General features: G+C 35.4%; 1 protein-coding gene across 2 annotated transcripts in view; it reads right to left on the reverse strand.

The window, feature by feature from the left end:
- The window catches only part of SGCE (sarcoglycan epsilon), a 68,635-nt gene that overhangs the window by 28,039 nt on the left and 22,973 nt on the right, over positions 1 to 17,623 (reverse strand). For both annotated transcript variants that reach the window (XR_006197015.1, XM_042917989.1), the window contains exons 2-5: positions 13,322 to 13,444; positions 11,183 to 11,340; positions 5,404 to 5,476; positions 208 to 406 (exon numbers count right to left, since the gene is read on the reverse strand). Coding sequence is in view for 1 of the 2 variants with exons in the window: in XM_042917989.1 (XP_042773923.1) it covers positions 208 to 406; positions 5,404 to 5,476; positions 11,183 to 11,340; positions 13,322 to 13,444 (553 nt within the window). In the remaining variant the exon portion in view is untranslated. The remainder of the gene's footprint in view (positions 1 to 207; positions 407 to 5,403; positions 5,477 to 11,182; positions 11,341 to 13,321; positions 13,445 to 17,623) is intronic.

Below are 17,623 nucleotides of genomic sequence, written 5' to 3' on the forward strand. Positions count from 1 at the left end.
AGAATTCACAGGACCTGGAACATCAGATATAAAGAACCATTAATGTAACCTCTTTGTCAATATAGAAAATTGCTAGTGTTTTCATATCTGTATAATACCTACTTATTAAAAAGAATGCAATAGGCCATCCTTTATCTACAATAAGTTTGATAAGATCACCATATTTAACAATGCATATTTAAGGCAACGAGATAAAGGTCTGCTTACCCCTCCTTCATGTCATTAATGGGCAGTGGGACCCTGCCGCCCCGGTCTAGGGCTGACGTGATGTTTATGGCGTTCAGACGCTCTGGCTGCCACACATTTTTCACCGCCCCAAGAAAGTCTCCAAGAACCTCGCTGGCCAACATTTCTTCTACATTCATATTTTTAATGAAGAATTCTGCTTGATATGGTAACGGGAAGTCTAATTTTGGTGAAAAAGGATATGTGTATCTTTAATAAAATAGTCTTTCGAAAGAGAAACAGATGAACAATTTGAGACTTGTTGATTTCTGTCATAATCCTGGCTTTGGGGAATAATAATATTGACTTTAAAGACTTTCTGCATAACGGAGGACATATCTAAAAACATAACATACATCTGACACAGAATTTTACCTACAATGTAATCAAATCCAAGGGATAGCAGGGCAATTTGTAATTGTAGGATCTGACCAAAAAAGATAAAAATGCCACACCTGCCTCAAATTTCCCAGTGACTTGCCAGTCTCCTCCCCTGCCAATATGGAAGGAGTATTTCCAGAAAACTCTACGTGGGTAGGAATAATATTTTGTATTTGCAGTGTTTTAAAATCGACAGATCTTTTTCAAGTACATGGTCTTATTTAATCATTACAACCCTATGTACTTCACTGCCCATTTGAACAGAGGACAAGGTTGAAGCACAGAGCAACGTTCTTTCCAAATAGAGATGTTACAAAATATCTGTAATTGTTTGTGAGTTATTTACATATAATTTGAAATACCATAATTTTAATTTGCAGTATTCCTGATCTTTTTAGAGCATGCTGAAACATTACTTTTACTAAAATAAATACTGGTTATATTTTCAAAAAGAAATCTGAAATCATAGTAATTTCTCTTTTGATCACTCCATAATTAAATATTCTAGGGAATTATATTTTAAATTTCTCACAAAATTCCCTACCTCATGTTGTTAGAGATTTACTTAGCTTTTTTCCTTTTCAACATCTCATCAAAATTTCCCTCTAAAAATTTTTAAATTAATATTTTTAAGTAGCCAATGTCCAATTCAGACTTTCAGTGTAACTAAGTAGAATAGATAGAAATAAATAAAATTTACAGTTGACTCTTGAGCAACATGAGTTTGAGCTACACAGGTCCACTTATATGTGGATTTTTTTTTTATATAGTGAGTACTGTAAATGTATCTTCTCTTATGATTTTTTCAATAACATTTTCTTTTCTGTAGCTCACTTTATGGTAAGAATACAGTATATAATACATATAACATATAAAATATGTGTAACAGACTTATTTATGTTATCATTGGTAAGACTTCTGGTCAACAGTAAGCTATTAGCTATTACTAGTTATGTCTTTTGGGAGCCAGAAGATATAAACAGATTTTCAACTGCTCAAGGGTCAGCACCCTAACCCCTGCATTGTTCAAGGGTCAACTGTATTTCAGTTCCTCAAATGTTACTCTTGAATTAAAAAACATCATTTCCTATATTCAGGTTGTTCTGTTAAGATAAAGAATAGCTTTGGGGTGCCAGGCTGGCTCAGTCAATAGAGCATTCAACTCCATCTCAGGGTCATGAGCTCAAGCCCCATGTTAGACATGGAGCCTACTTAAAAAAATTAAGATAAAGAATAGCTTTTTATGTTTAATAATATTTCTGTAGTAATAAAGGCTACTTTTTTGGGAATACTTACTATGAGGTAGGCCAAGCTAAGGGACTGCGGTGAATTATCACATTTAATACTCACGACCAGGGGGTGAGTAGGTACTTGCTCTGGATTGTCAGAAGGGGAAAATGATCTTTAGAGAGGCCCAGAATGTTGCCATCATTTGAACTTGCCTCATATATTTTTTATCTAAGCTAAAGGAGACCGTGTATATAAAGTGCTCAGTGGAGCCCCTAGCATAGAGTAAGAACTTATAAAATAGTAAACTTTAGCAATTATTATAAATAATATGAACAAGCTGTTTACCTGAATTCTCCCCTTAGAAGGAAAAGAAATTATTTCTGGACTATATACACATTTAAAGTCCTCAGTAGTAATTACACTACATATATTCTCTGATTTACTTCATTAAAACTCATACATCTGTTAAGTATTCCACTCTTACTCAATAATTAAATAAAAACTAAAAATTACACAATAAATAACTGAAATCTTGATGACCTCACCTCTTATGAAGCCTCTTTAATATTAAAAGACATTTGAAGCCAGAGGAAGATGATCAGGGGAACATGTTCAGGGGAAGATGTTCAGGGAACATGTTCAGGCTTTAGAATTTTCAAGGGGGTTTTCTAGACCTATGGTGTCTCTTCCTAAAGACTGAGTTTTTCGAGGCTCTAATCACGGAAGGTTCTTTATTCATCTTCTACACTGCCATTTATTCTGCTTGTGATTTTGTTAGATTTGTTTGATGTATAGCCCATCTGCAATCTTCTAAAATATGATTTATTTATTCTATTTTATGTAGATAAGTTTCCTGTTTTATACAGATACATTTCCTGTTTTATACAGATAAACAGTAGTTTAATCATGCCACATTTTTCTCCATAGTGAAAAACAGCCATGCATAAATATGTCATGAAGAACAGTTTCTTGGCAATAAATAATATTTATAAATAATACCAAATATAGTTTTTGAGTGTGCTAGAAGTCTATCATCCATTAATTTTACTCCGTGTTTTTATATCCACTTTTCCAAAAAAGCGTGCAAAACATTTTTCTTATTATCAATGCCACTTTTTGGAGAACTGTTACTTGGTTTTTCCTAATCCATGTGACCCTGTTTCGTGGCTCCTTTCTGAGACACACTGCCGCCACACCCCTTGGAGGCTCTGGGCCCTACAGCTGCCTGCTGTCCACTGAGCCAAGAGCTGCTGCCAGACCTTCCAAAGATGAGTCATAGGAGCTTTCTAACTTTGGGGAAATCCCATGCCTGCTATCTTTGGACATCACAGAGGCCAAGGGAACGGCAGGCCAACAAATTGGTGGCAGGTCTGAGGCACTAGACCCAATTTAGAGAATCACTCTATGTACTCTCCTTGAGCTCCAAGCTCTGTGATTCTACATGACTAATTTCCCATTAGGTCTCTCAGAGGAGGAGACAGCTGGGCAGAGAGTCAGACTGAGCATGATTATCCTGATATGCAACTCCTGCTATTTCTCTTCCTAACCTTATCCGGGAGACACGGCACGTGTGTAGGCCCTGCTCAAAGATGTACATCCTAGTGCCCACATGCACTCCATCGAGACCAGTGAGGATAAACGCACGCTATTTGGTTCACTGGTTTTCACAGTTTGGGGCCACTGAACCCTATGTAAAAGACAGTGGGGCAGCTCTGCCCAAAATAAAAGTGGAGGCTTCCAAAATCTATCTACTCTTCCTCCTTCACCAACACACCTTTAAAACCCCCGATACAGGGGCACCTGGGTGGCTCGTTGCTTAAGCATCCGACTCCTGATTTGGGCTCAGGTCATGATCTCACAGTTCGTGAGCTTGAGACCTGTGTCAGGCTCTGTACTGACAGTGCGGAGCCTGCTTGGGATTCTCTGTCTCCCTCTCTCTCTGTCCCTCCCCTGCTCATGCTCTCTCTCTACAATAAATACACATTAAATAAAATAAATAGCCTGTAAAGCCAACTTTCAATCTTACATATGTATCTGCTTGAGCATAGGTCTCTACATATCAAACACATAGAGGACGGATGCCCGTGTATTCTGTATCTACCAGTCCTGAGACCAGACTTGAGGAGGAAGTTCAAACTGTATACCAGACTGTCTTTCAATCTGTAGGGACTTCTGTACCTGAGAAAGGGGAGCCCCTCTGGGAGCATAATGGTGAGGTTAGTGGTCCAAGCCCACTGTAATGTAACTATATCACTACACTGATGAATTCCCAAGGAGAAAGGGAATTTTGTGATTATTCTGACCATTAATGGTACTTCAATTCTATAAGGATAGCTTAGACTGGATGCAAGCATCCAATTACAGTTGCAAAAGTCTTCTGGGTCCAAACAGGAATACCTACCAAAAGCCCTTGGGAAGTAGAAAAAGGGACAGGGAATCATCTGTCCAGGCCCACAGAACTGGCATTTGAACTTGCCTTTCATATATGAAAGTCACGTTAAGTTTTAAACTAGCACACTGTTGTGTGCAACTGACGCTGCTAAAACACGTGGGAAAAAACTCACGTATAGGGGTTCAAAATCTTTAAGCAATTTCCCCAATTATGTTTTGCAGCATCAATTCTATAACTATTGCTTTCTTTCAAATAGTGTAGAGGTATTTTTTAACTCAATTATCAAGAATTGCAAATTAGTAGGTTCTAATAAAATATTTTGTTTGCTCATTTAATTGTACTGGTAAATAGAACTATGAATTCCCTATTTAAGATGCACAATTGCTTTTACTAATTTTATGGGTAAAGATGCTGTGTCAGTTCTTCTGTTACCCTCACAAATGATATCTAGCATAGAGAGGAGTATCCCATGATTTACAAATTTTAACTACAAAGTTTTTAGTGGCATGAATTTTTTCCCAACTGAATGCCAGAAAAGGGTCAGAATACTTGAGAGTGCAACTCTTAGAATATTTCCTGTGTCCCTAACCTTCCAAATCCTTGGGAGTAACTGACAATGTGACTATATGTAACTCCAAATTGCTGATAGGCTCCAGCAATGCGTGATTTGCTATTTAGGAAGGAGACTGTGACCCAAACTCCAGTGTTTTCCCATCAACAACTCTCCATCTTCACACACAATTAAACCACTACCTATGATCAGTTTTAAAGTAAAGTAATAAAACTAGCTAATAATTACTGACTGTACACTCTGAGCTCAGCCCCATGTTAAGTACATTTCAATCCTTAACTCAGAGACTCCTTCCTTACCCCAGACTTGGGAGAGAAATGCTGGTCTTAGTCTCATTTTACAGATGATGAAACCAAGGCGTGGAGAGGTAAGTGGCCCATGTGTTTGGCCCCCTATTCTGAGCTTTTCAGCATCATCACACATCATAATATTTTATAACCAGTTAAATATTGCTTCACTTTCTTTTCTACACTTTACTACTTTATTGGTAACATTAGGTATGTGGTACCTTAAAATCTTGAATTGTGTTTTACATAGACACAAAACATAATGAAATACTTCTGGTAAATAAGAAAACAATCAACAACATATCCTTCGTACCTACCTTCTGCTGACATTATATTAATTATCAAATTATGCCTTGCAGTCTCAAAGGTACGCCTATTGTAGGCAGTTATCTATTAGAAAAAGAAAATCATATTAAAGAAGTGAAATGTTATTTGGGAAATGAAATTCATTAAGGACGAAATGAAAACAAATTGTCGTTCTTCCCATTTTCGTTATTTGTTTATATACTTACAAAATGTGCCTTCTCCAGGCAATAACGACTCAGAGCTTTTAGCAATGTTATGGGAAAATAAATAATTAGTCAAGTCTATTTAACATGCAAAAACAAAAAGTTAAAATCGGAAAGACCCTTTTATAGAACACCATTAAGTGCTAGTACCAACGAAGATGCATCATTAGTAAATGGATTAACCATTAGAAATTACTTACCAGTGCCGGTCTAAGATTTCAAAAAAGCCAAAACAATGTATTTTTGCACTTTTAAATGGAGCTGAAGGATCATACTAAAAAGTACACTTTGAAAAAAAGCACATCTCTGTGTTCTTTGTATTCAGTAATAAACTGCACACCAACCAGTCAAAAAAATGCATGAATAACCCCTTGGACCTCGTATCTCCCAATGGGAGCAGAAGAATAATAAGGATCATAGCCTGTAAAGCTTATGGCACATGCTCAAAAACACAAATCAATCCCTTTGTAGAGTCAAATATTAGTAAACATTTGCAGAGCCAATGAACTTACATCAAAGTCAACCCCGAAATGGCCAGTGCAAACACCAAACAAAGCAAAGGCCAACAACAAGATAGGGCCTCAAAAATTAAGGAATAATTAACTTTATAACAGATATTAAATCATTCAGACAGGTGTGCAGTACCTCAAAAACAACAAATGATTGTGCAATCGTCTTAGAATCCCAGCACTAGCCTTCTGGCAGTGACAAGCTGTAGTGCACATTGAGACAAAAAGAGCAGGACAAAACTGACTCAAACGAAAAGAACAATCTGGCTCATTTAAAAATAAATATCAAAGACTGTTATAGCATCATCTGTGAGCTTTAAAGGAAAGAAATTACGCTCACCAGAAATATTATTTGAGAGAACAATAAAAAAAAAGAATTTTGGAATAAGTAAGTCCAAACCTTTAACACTATTTGAAAGTACATATTCTGAAAAGCATATTATTGCACGAAGTTAAAAGGATTTCTCTGTCCCCAATTTGTCAAATTTCTGTTGGGTTTAATGACTTCCTTGTTGCTGTCTGTTGGGACACATAATCAACAAGTTTCCCACGGGACACTAAAATTAAGACGAGTCATTAAAATAAATTAGGAACTATTGCTCACAAAGAAGCAAATGAAAAAATGCAAAAAAGACTTGAGGATTTTAAAAGTTTACCCTGTGAAATAACTTAATCATTTTCTCAATGGGAAAAAAAAAAGTATCAATTTTTTACTATTTGTTAGGGTATCTCAAAGCTAAGACTCAGAAAGATCAGACATTTTCAAGTTCGTGGCAAGATTTTTTATGGCTAACTTCCCATAATTATCACAAATTTCATTATTATAAATTTCATAAATTCTAATACTTTTTTTTTAAGTCACAGGCTACTGAAGAGAATAAAGGACCTTTCATAAATCAGGGAGAGAATTTTATCTGAATTTATATTTAATGTTTAATTTTAACAGCTATAACAGAATGCAGTCTATCACTTCTAATGAGGTATTTAAATAAAGTAACATTTTAACGTTCTCAAATTTTACTTCTCATGATGATGTGAAGCCCTTCATAGCAGAGAGGTATGCATGCGTTCAGGCTTTTTTGATCCCCTATTTCTAGAACAGTAGCTGATCTATTTTAGATGCTTAACAAATATCTAATGAATAAATTAATCAGTGGGTTTATATGTTTAAATATTAGCTTAAGATATGCAAACCTCTTTTTGACTACGTTAATAGAATATTTTAAAATACTGTAAATATGTTACTATATACAAATATAGATATGTTATTTACAGATAAATCACTACTTGTGTTAAATGAAAGATATGCTAAATTTTCATCATTACCTTTTTAGCATATTATTTGATACATATTTGTAACATTATGTTAGTAGTAAGGTATGAGTGAGAACATCATGAACCCTTGAGAATCCTGGCTCAAGACATGTGTTTCTCTCCCATCCCTCTCTGCAACCAGCAGTAGCCATTTTGAATTTTACGTTTATCATCCCATTCATTTTTAAATATAGTCTTATTATAAATGCATGTATGCTTAAAATATGTTAGTTTGCTTGTTTCCGAGTTCTATAACAGTGTTTAACTGTATGTAGTCTTCTGGGGCTGGTTGTTTCATTCAACATTATGTTTAAAACATTTGTCCATGTTGCTGGGCAAGCTTACATTCGTTGTTGCTGTAAACATTCAATAATATTATAATAGAGTTGTATGGTGACAGATGGTAGTTATACTTGTGGTGAGCATCGCATAACTAGAGAGTTATCAAGTCACTATGTTGTACACCTGAAACTATGTAACACTGTGTGTCCACTCTACTTAAAAAAAATTTTTTTTTAATTCACTGAATGAAAACTCCACAATTTATTTCTCTATTCTTCTCATAGACTTTTGTTATCTATTCTCTGGCCGACAGGCTTCTGGGTCTCCATTGCTCTGTGCGTTTCCAGTGTTTTGCTATACAAACATCGTTCAATAAGCATGATTGGCCACACCTCCAGTAGACATTTGCAAGTGTTTCTTTTGGGTATATGCCTAGAAGTGGGACTACAGCATTATAGGGTACAGTGACACTCGTCTATGTGAAATATTCAATACTGTTTTCCAAAGTGCTTATCTAATCCCCATATCCACCCTCAGTGACTTTTACCAAGGGTAAAATTCTCATTGTGGTCTTAATCTGAACATTTTTCATTACTGATCAGAGTAAGTTTCTTTACCTAATTGTCATTTGTGTCTCCTCTTTAGTGAGATGTCTGTTCATGCCTTATTACTTATTTTCATGTTTTTTTTCTTATTACCAAGTCCTTTTTTATATTTTAGATACATATCATTAGTCAGCTATATATTTTTAAAGTATCTTCTCCCAGTTTGTGGGTTGTCTATTTTTTAACGATTTTGATGAACACCAGTTGACAAGTGTAGCACAGTAAAATTTATCAGTCTTTTCTCTTAAGTAAAAATGTGTAGGTATTGTTTAAGAAATCCTTCCCTACCCCAAACTCAGAAAGATATTCTTCAACCTTTTCATATAACAGTTTAAAATTTTGCTTCCCATATTTAAATCCTTAAACTACCTAAACTCAAGTTTTGTACTTCTTATGAAGTAAGAATTTAATTTTGTGTTTGCCATATGGCTAACCAATTCTCTGAGCACCATTCACTGACATCCTTCCCCCCAGTCAGCTGTGGTACCATCTCTTCAGACGTATATCATTGTTCCTTATGTAGATGTATCTGTTTCTGGGCTCTCCATTCTATTAATTGGTTAATTTGTCTATCCCTATATCAATACAACCTTATGACAATTACTAGCGATTTATAATAAATCTTGATATCTGGAAGGGAAAGAAACCTTCCTCCCCTCTATTTTTTTTCTTTAGCACTAAAGAAAAAAATTGTTCTTGGCACTAAAATTTATCTTCTTTATAAATTTTAGAATTAGTTTACATTAGTTTCATGAAAAAAACCTATTGCAATTTTTCTTGGAATGGCATTGAATCTATAGATCAATTAGGGAGGAAATGATGCCTTCATGATTTTGAGTCTTCCTGTCACTGAATGGACTACCTTCTCACTTATATAATCTTAGTATCAATTAAGTTTTATAAATTTCTCCATATAGACTTTGCACACCTTCTGTTATATTTATTCTAAGTGCCTTACAATTTTTGCTGTTGTTATAAATGGTATATTTTTAAAACATATATTTTCTCAATACTTGTGTTTCATGTGTAGAAACAGAACCAGATTTTTCATATTGATCCTATAGTTTACTCCTAGGCTTTCTTAAAATTTTAATAGTCTATGAACTATTTATATCATTGAGTATTCTATTTCTTCCCTTAAATACTTACAGATTTAATGGTCTTTTTTCTTTCTTTACTGCAATGGCTAGGATTTCTAATATATTCTGTAATAAATGTGATGGAGGGGTTCACTCTTGTTTTGCTCTTTAATTTAAATGGAATTCCTTTAGTGTTTTCCAATTAAAAAATGACATTTGACATTATTTTAGGTAAATAACCTATATAACTTTACCGAAAATTTTAAAAAAATATTTTGACAATAACTCAAAATAACTTTTTTCTTATATCTACATATATATCTATGTAGATACTTATATGTTCTGTTTCTGTATCTTATATCTACATTGTCTACTGGAAGGAGATTTATTGATAGAAGTCACTGGAAAGTCATATTAATTCAAACTTCAATTCAAAAGAAGAAACACCTTCTCTTTGCCAACACAGAAGTTCATATCCACAGTCTATGGCTGATTAAAACTTTGGAGAAAAACTCAAAGCATGTGATCCCCTGAGAGTTTATACCAGATGGAAAACATGCCATTCAGGACCTGTACAAGCTCCTGGCAATTCCATTAGTAGCTCCTATGATGCTGCTCTGGTCACTACCACTAAACCCTTACGGAATTAATAAGTTAAATTAGAAATCTAAGCTCCTGAGGCATCAGGGTATAAAACTGCAGTAGGACTCTCTTGCCACTGACTGCCATTATAATTCTGATTTTGTTGGGTATGACAGGGAAACCTTACTAGCTTTTATATCCATTTAGTTTTTATAGTGTTAATTCCCATTCAATGTCAATATTGCTTTTATTATTGTTTTAATTTTTTTTTTCAATGTTTATTCACCTTTGAGATACAGAGAGAGACAGAGTGTGAGCAGGGTAAGGGCAGAGAGGGGGAGACACAGAATCCCAAGCAGGCTCCAGGCTCTGAGTTGCCAGCACAGAGCCCGAAGCAGGGCTCGAACGAACAAACCGGGGGATCATGACTTAAGCCAAAGTCGGGACGCTCAACTGACTGAGCCACCCAGGCACCCCTATTGTTTTAATTTCTAATGTCTTCCAGGTATGATGTTAGGTACTGGTGAAAATCTGATGGATTATAATAGCATCCATTCCTTCCAGAATAAAGGCCAAACATATCACCCTGGCTTATGGAGCCCTCGAGATCTACCCCTACCAACATCAACACCTCTATTCCCATCATCCGCCCTCTGGGGTGCATCCTGCCTTCTAGCCACACTTAGAGTTCTCTAGATCGCGTGGTTTTGCTTACATCTCCAAGATTTTGATGTGCTGTTTCTTCTAAGATAGGCTTCCTTCTACTTGTGAAGTGAATTCCTATTTACAACTCTGTATCAAACAGTACCTTCTTATTAAAATAGTTATGACAGTGTTGGCTAACAATGGATTTCCATTCCAGTGCTTCAATTCCTGGAAGACATAGCAGGACTCACCTCTTACTCATCTTCTACTACCAGCAGTTATCATAATACTTAGCACATGATAGGAGCACATGTCTGTTTAAAGACTGTATTTCAATGAACATGCAATTTGAAATTAATATATAAAGCAAATAAGTGTTTTAAGTTTGTATTTATTTTCTTACACAGAATTCATATTATAGTAATCTATCATTTTTAAATGTCTTTTAATTTTTTCCCACTAATTTAGACTGCTCCCTTTTTTATATACAAAGCTGAAACAAAGACCTTGGTAGATAAACAGAAAGGAATGGCATATTTCCAAATTAAAAAAAAAGTTCTAAGTAAATTACCTCAATTATTGTTGGTTTCCCCACATTTTCAGCTGTCGGAGACCCATACAGGACGCCATCGCTATATGGTGTCCTTTGGATATATCGAAGCCATCCAGGTCGGTCTGGGTAACCCATTAAATTTGTGTTAAATGTTATAGGATCATTACTAATCTCGCCTAGATAAGAAACACAGAATTAAGATATAAGACAGTTATTTTCACACATGTTGCTTTGGTAATTTCAATCAAAATATTTCTAAAAATTTTTCTTACATTTGTAGCAAACTAAATACACACCAAAAAAAACAAAACAAAACAAAACAAACAAACAAACAAAAACCCAACCCATCTGGGAATTTCAATTAGAGCCTCAAGTAAAGAAAAAATCTTTTTGGTTATTTAGTTTGCCTGGAAATCTTATGCAACAAAGAAAAGCAGTCATACAATGTTTTTGGAAATTTGCTTTCTTTCTTTTCTTTTTTCTTTTTTTCTTTTTTTTTTTTTTTTTTTTTTTGTCACATAGGAGTGTGAAAGTTCTGCCAAGGAGACAACAATCTTTCAGGAAAATCCTCTAATCATGCTGATGCACATATTCTCTTGAGAAGCCTTTCTTTCATAACACTATGGATACTATCAAACTAATCATAATGGATACCTCAAAATGATGAAAGTATCAGAAAAACAAAAATAATGTAATTTTAAAACTTTGGAGAATGTTATAAATCCAAAAAGAACTGTAATTAATAAATAATAATAGCACCATTTGTTAGAATGTGGCTGGTCTCTATAGGCACTATTTCACCTGATTTTCAAACACACCTATAAAAATGTTGCTAATAATATTAGCCCTAATTTTATTCATGGGATATGTAATTTTCCATGTTAAGTAACTTCTCCATGGTCTTATTAAATGGTGAAATTAGAATTTAATCCTGGCAGACTCCAGAAACTATGCTCTTAACTACATATTTTCTTCACAAACATTGGAGCTACTGCTCAAAAGGCTCAGCTATGTTGTTTTGCAAACACAGAATGCCACATAAAAACCTTTTTTTTTTGGGGGGGGGGGGGTGCCTGGGTGGCTTAGTCGGTTAAGCAACCATCTCTTGATTTCAGCTCAGGTCATGATCTCATGGTTTGTGAGTCCTAGCCCTGCATCGGACTCAGGGCTGACAGTGTGGAGCCTGTCTGGGATTCTCTCCCTCTCTCAAAATAAATAAATAAACATTAAAAAAATTTTTTTAAATAACTTATAAAAAGATTATTTTTTTAATGCTGGTGAGAACATGATTAACTATTTTCTATGACTGTTTGCAGGTATGTTATTCATCATATAATTTACAAAAATAACATTTATATTAATTCTAATGGTACAATTCTCAGAAAGTTCATTGTTTATTACTTAGGAGTCATAGTAACAAATATATTTTTGCTTGCTACCCCTTCTATATTTTAATTAATTTGATGGTATTCATCAAATGGGGCAGAGAGAGAATGAGACACAGATTCTGAAGTAGGCTCCAGGCTCTGAGCTGTTACCACAGAGCCCGACATGGGGCTCGAACGCACTAATTGTGGGATTATGACCTTAGCCAAACTCAGATGCTTAACTGACTGAGCCATCCAGGTGGCATTAAACCAACAGTGAATTAAATAAGGTTTCACAATTAGTATTATTTTGAAGGAAAAATTAATCTTCATTATATTATGAAGTTATATAAAATTATCTCATATTGTAAAAGCTTTCTTGAGAACTCTTTCTAAATACCGTATTTCATTCTCTTCTACAACATATGTATAGTCTTCCAAAGATCAATATACTACATAAGAATCGAAGTCTCAATATGGAAAATCATAACTGTACAGCTATAATTATTTCTACACGAATACAGGTAGGTCATTTGTCAGAAGCACAAAACTCAACATTGGAAAACTAGAAACAAGCTTTTTTTTTTTTAATTCAAAATGAATTATTTCCTTCTGTGATTAAATTTTTAATCTTAAAACAGGCAATATCCCTACAACAGCCAATTTATCACATTTACAGACCATTTTGAATAATGTTAATAATATTTGATCATAGACCTTGTGAGTCATATACACTGAACAAAAAGGAAAATTGAGTAAATTACCCACTTGTTTCCCACCGAGAACGTACCAGGCTTGGGGTAAGGTGGAAATTCCCCCTTAAAATACTCTCTTTCCAAAACATGAACAAAGAGGACACCTGCAGATGGGTACACATTCCGATCAGAGTGCACCTTCGAGAAAATAGTGTACACTGAAAACAAAGGAAAGATAAGAGATCATGAGAAACACTCATAGTTTGCTTACACTGCAAAGAAGGGTTTTGCTTCTTTAGAAATTTCTGGGAGAACTGAAGCAGCATGCAAGATATTGTTACGAAGTTTGTTTTAAAGGAAAGTGACTTCAGGACAAAACATGAAACAACTCTTTCAACATGGTGTGTTTAGACACTCAAATATTATGTAAACAAAAGTAGGCACATTTAATAATTAAAGCTGTTATTAAATAAGAAGACATTCATAATATTTTTTTGGTAATTTCTTTTTATGGGAATCATTACCAACAAAATATATGATGAGAACTGACCCACCACATAATTATGATTACAGTTTCTTTTTTCTTTTTTCTTTTTTGAAAGTGAAGTATAAAGAGTAATTTTTAAGTGGTAAAAATCTAAACCATATTAACTATTTGCCAGACAAAGCATAGCAGACTATATAATATCAAATGTATATAATAGGTGACTTTCATATATGCTTATAAAAATGCATTGGATACTTTTTCTTCGTATTTATCCTAGAAATGATTTACTCCATTTTACCTGATCTTGACTTTTAATAATTCTATTAATCTATTCTAGTATGCTACATCCCAAATAAACATAACAATCACATAATAAAATTTAGCGCAAATAATTTCTTTAAATGAAATGGGGCAGATTTCATGAGTTACCGATTACTTATGTGATGTGAGTACATTAAAATGGCTAAATTGGTTTAATTAGTTCCCACCTATTCTTTTTCCTGTGATATCATCATCTCCACCAACACATTACTGCCATTACACTTGTCACCTCTACAATCTCTTTTAGTTTTTTATCTTCCTGATTGGCTAGTGGTGGCAATTTTTAAACAGATAAATCCTATCAGGTCAGTTCTTTCTCTTAGTCACTGATGGATTTGTGAATGTAGTAATTAACCTTGAGAACCTCAAGGCTGCTTACCCTAGGCTCACAACTAAAAGCCCTAGATAGCAAAATCACTGACAGTAAATTTTTCAGCATAAAAATACAAACTCTCACAAAATGCTTCTTTATCTGTGAAAACTTGTCCCTGCAGTTCTGTGGATGGCTGACAAAAATGGAGAACTGAATGAAAATATTGTAGCTTCATGTACCCATAGCTTTGCTACTAAAAACACAACTTCAAAGGCTATATAACAGATGGAAGGAAGCTGCAAGTTATGTTTAAACTAGGTACGTAGAGAGACTCCTCCTTTCCTGACTTGATTTGCTAGTATTCATAAGTACTCTGCACATGGCCCTTAGAATACCCAACTTCTTCCCCCCAAGAACAATTTACTCACCTGTGGAAATGGTCCCATTCCAAAAAAAAAAAAAAAAAAAAACAAGAATGAGCAAGTCACAGAAAAATAGAGAGGATGAGAATGTGAGATTTTTCATCAGTTGGATTCCACAGCCTCCCCTGAATGCCAGGTGCTGTGGAGAATGTGAAAATGGAGGAGGCCCAGTCCCTGCCTTCCATGAGTTCACCATTTGCTTTGGGAGACCAATGCCCACCTAATTAGGTATGTTCCCAGACGTATGGACTGCTCTGGCAACACACAGTAAGATGGTGAGGAGCAATGGAAGCTGGAAAAGATCTGGAAAAGATTTATGTAAGAAGCAGAGTTCCATATGGCTCATAAAATACTAACAAGATTCTGAAACTCATAGATGGGGATTCGGGCATTTCAGTGGTGAAAACTTGTAAGATACAGTCGTGGGATACTGGGGGGACCTTTCAAGGAAAAAAAAATTAAGTTGTGATCTTGAGATATATTTAAGGCAAAAGGAGAAAAACTAGGAAGAAGAGTCAAATTATGGAGATTTGTGAACCCCTACTGAGAAGTTACTTCATTCTGTATGTCAAGGTGGTTAAATTCTAGATCACAATCCTACCCTCAAAGCACAGGAGTACTTTAAATAATCTAAAGGAATCTCTCTAGAGTTTACGTAATTTATTCTTTCTAGAGATTAAAACACCTTGAAGTCCAGCACTGAATTTTACTTACCATTGTTATTTTCTTGGCACTTAGAAGGTGTCTGACATATTTGAATAATTTTATCAATGCCTGTTGAATGGATGAAAACCTTCTACTTAAAAAGCACTGTGGAGGTAAACACAGGTGTTATGTTTGTGGACTAAATGTATACATAATACTTAACTTAAATTTCAGCTTTTTAACGAATTAATTCTCACATGTGTGTAGCAGTTTATGGGTTATCAGCCTCCATTTACATTATAAACTAAGAGTCTCCCTTAGTTTTTGCCGCCATCAGGTAATAAAAGCTAGCTTCTAAAGCCAAAAGAAAGGTTGTTCATATTAAACAATATTGAAATGATTCTATTTACTATATAGCCCTTGGCAAGGCCTGAAGGGGAACCACGAAGGGGCACCTGCCACTGCACATGACCTCACTACAAGGACTAGTATGGAACATCTCAGTTTCCGCTTTCATAAAAACCATTTCTGTGATCTACAGAGCCAAACCACAATTTACCATGGCCCTCGTGGGTTTTAAGATGACATGCACATTTCTTTATTCACATGTACTCAATTGCCTTTCTGCAATGTGCTGAACTGCGTACTTGCTGGTCAGTTACCTTGGCAACTCTGCAGTAAAGGCTGCTTCACTGTAAGTATAGTACGCCATTCACTCTGAGAAAAACATGGTATGGATGTATGGCACATTCATCATCTAGAAATGGAAAATGACTAAGCCACTATGTTTTGTTTGTGAAAATGATACTTCCTTTCTGCAGCATCAGTTTAAATTACGGGCACCCACACAACATTTTAGAAGGGCCCTTTACCCTTCCCTTTCCCATTTGTTACCTGCAAAACAAATCACTCTTCAACAGAGGCTATCTGGGTGGTATTTACACCTAGCTTCCTTTTGGAAACAACACGGGACACAGAATTCCAAGTTACAGGCTCTTGTTCTAAGCATGAGCTATATAAATAACGCTGATTTGGTCTGCACCGACACCAACAATGGCTGTGACTCAGTTAACACGTGTTGCATCCACATGTACCTAAGCAGTACTCACAAACAGAAAGCCTGAAGTGTATTGCTTTCCTTAAAAACAAATCTTAAAAATCAAATTTAGGGGCGCCTGGGTGGCTCAGTCGGTTAAGCGTCCGACTTCGGCTCAGGTCACGATCTCGCGGTATGTGAGTTCGAGCCCCGCGTCGGGCTCTGTGCTGACTGCTCAGAGCCTGGAGCCTGTTTCGGATTCTGTGTCTCCCTCTCTCTCTGACCCTCCCCCATTCATGCTCTGTCTCTCTCTGTCTCAAAAATAAATAAATGTTAAAAAAAAATTAAAAAAAAATCAAATTTAAACATTCTAAGAATCCACAGTACTAAAATCTAATGATCTCTGAAATATACATGTGTACAGTGTCATGCTAATCAAACTGAGGTCACAGGCTCTGGTCTCTCTGTGTATCACATGGCTTTGCAATTGTCTACGGCTGCAAATCCATTACCTCTGCAAACACATGCCACTGGAAACAAATGAAACTGAAAACCAGTGTGTGGCTAAATCCCGTGCAAATCCATCACCATTAATGGGAAAAACAATTAAACCAAAAATTCAACCCACAGGGGGTCAAAAACAGCATCTTCAAACAGCAAGGGTAGCTAGATTTGCAAAGATTAAAAACTGAGGACAGTCACAGAGAGCAGATTTTTTTTAGGAAAAATTACATATCTAAGAAGAGCAAAAGGGTGTGTGGGCAAGGGGCCAGGGTCCCTAAACTCAGTTCAATGTTCTTCATTACCACGCTACCAAAAACTTTACAAAACTGTTCTCTGTACATTTTAGTCATAAGGTACAGAAAACTACAGATCATGTCAACAACCATGTGACAGCAGAGAGCCAAGAATCAAGTAACAGACGGTGATGGCAGTAACAATAAAGTGGGGCCTCATGCTAGCTAAATAGCATCCTGTCTTCCTTTATTAATAGTCCATTTGAAATTTTCTCCCTAAGGGAGCCACATCGTGATGAGGGTGTGCATTTGAGTGCTTATGTACAATTACTTAAAAACAAAAGCAAATTTGGATGTATTTAGTAAACATGAAATTTTGAAAGGATTATGGTGGTGCATTGCTAGAATTTATAGCATATAACTTCGCAATTATCAC

Source organism: Panthera leo, chromosome A2 (genome assembly GCF_018350215.1).
Source record: "Panthera leo isolate Ple1 chromosome A2, P.leo_Ple1_pat1.1, whole genome shotgun sequence".
Lineage (NCBI taxonomy): Eukaryota > Metazoa > Chordata > Mammalia > Carnivora > Felidae > Panthera > Panthera leo.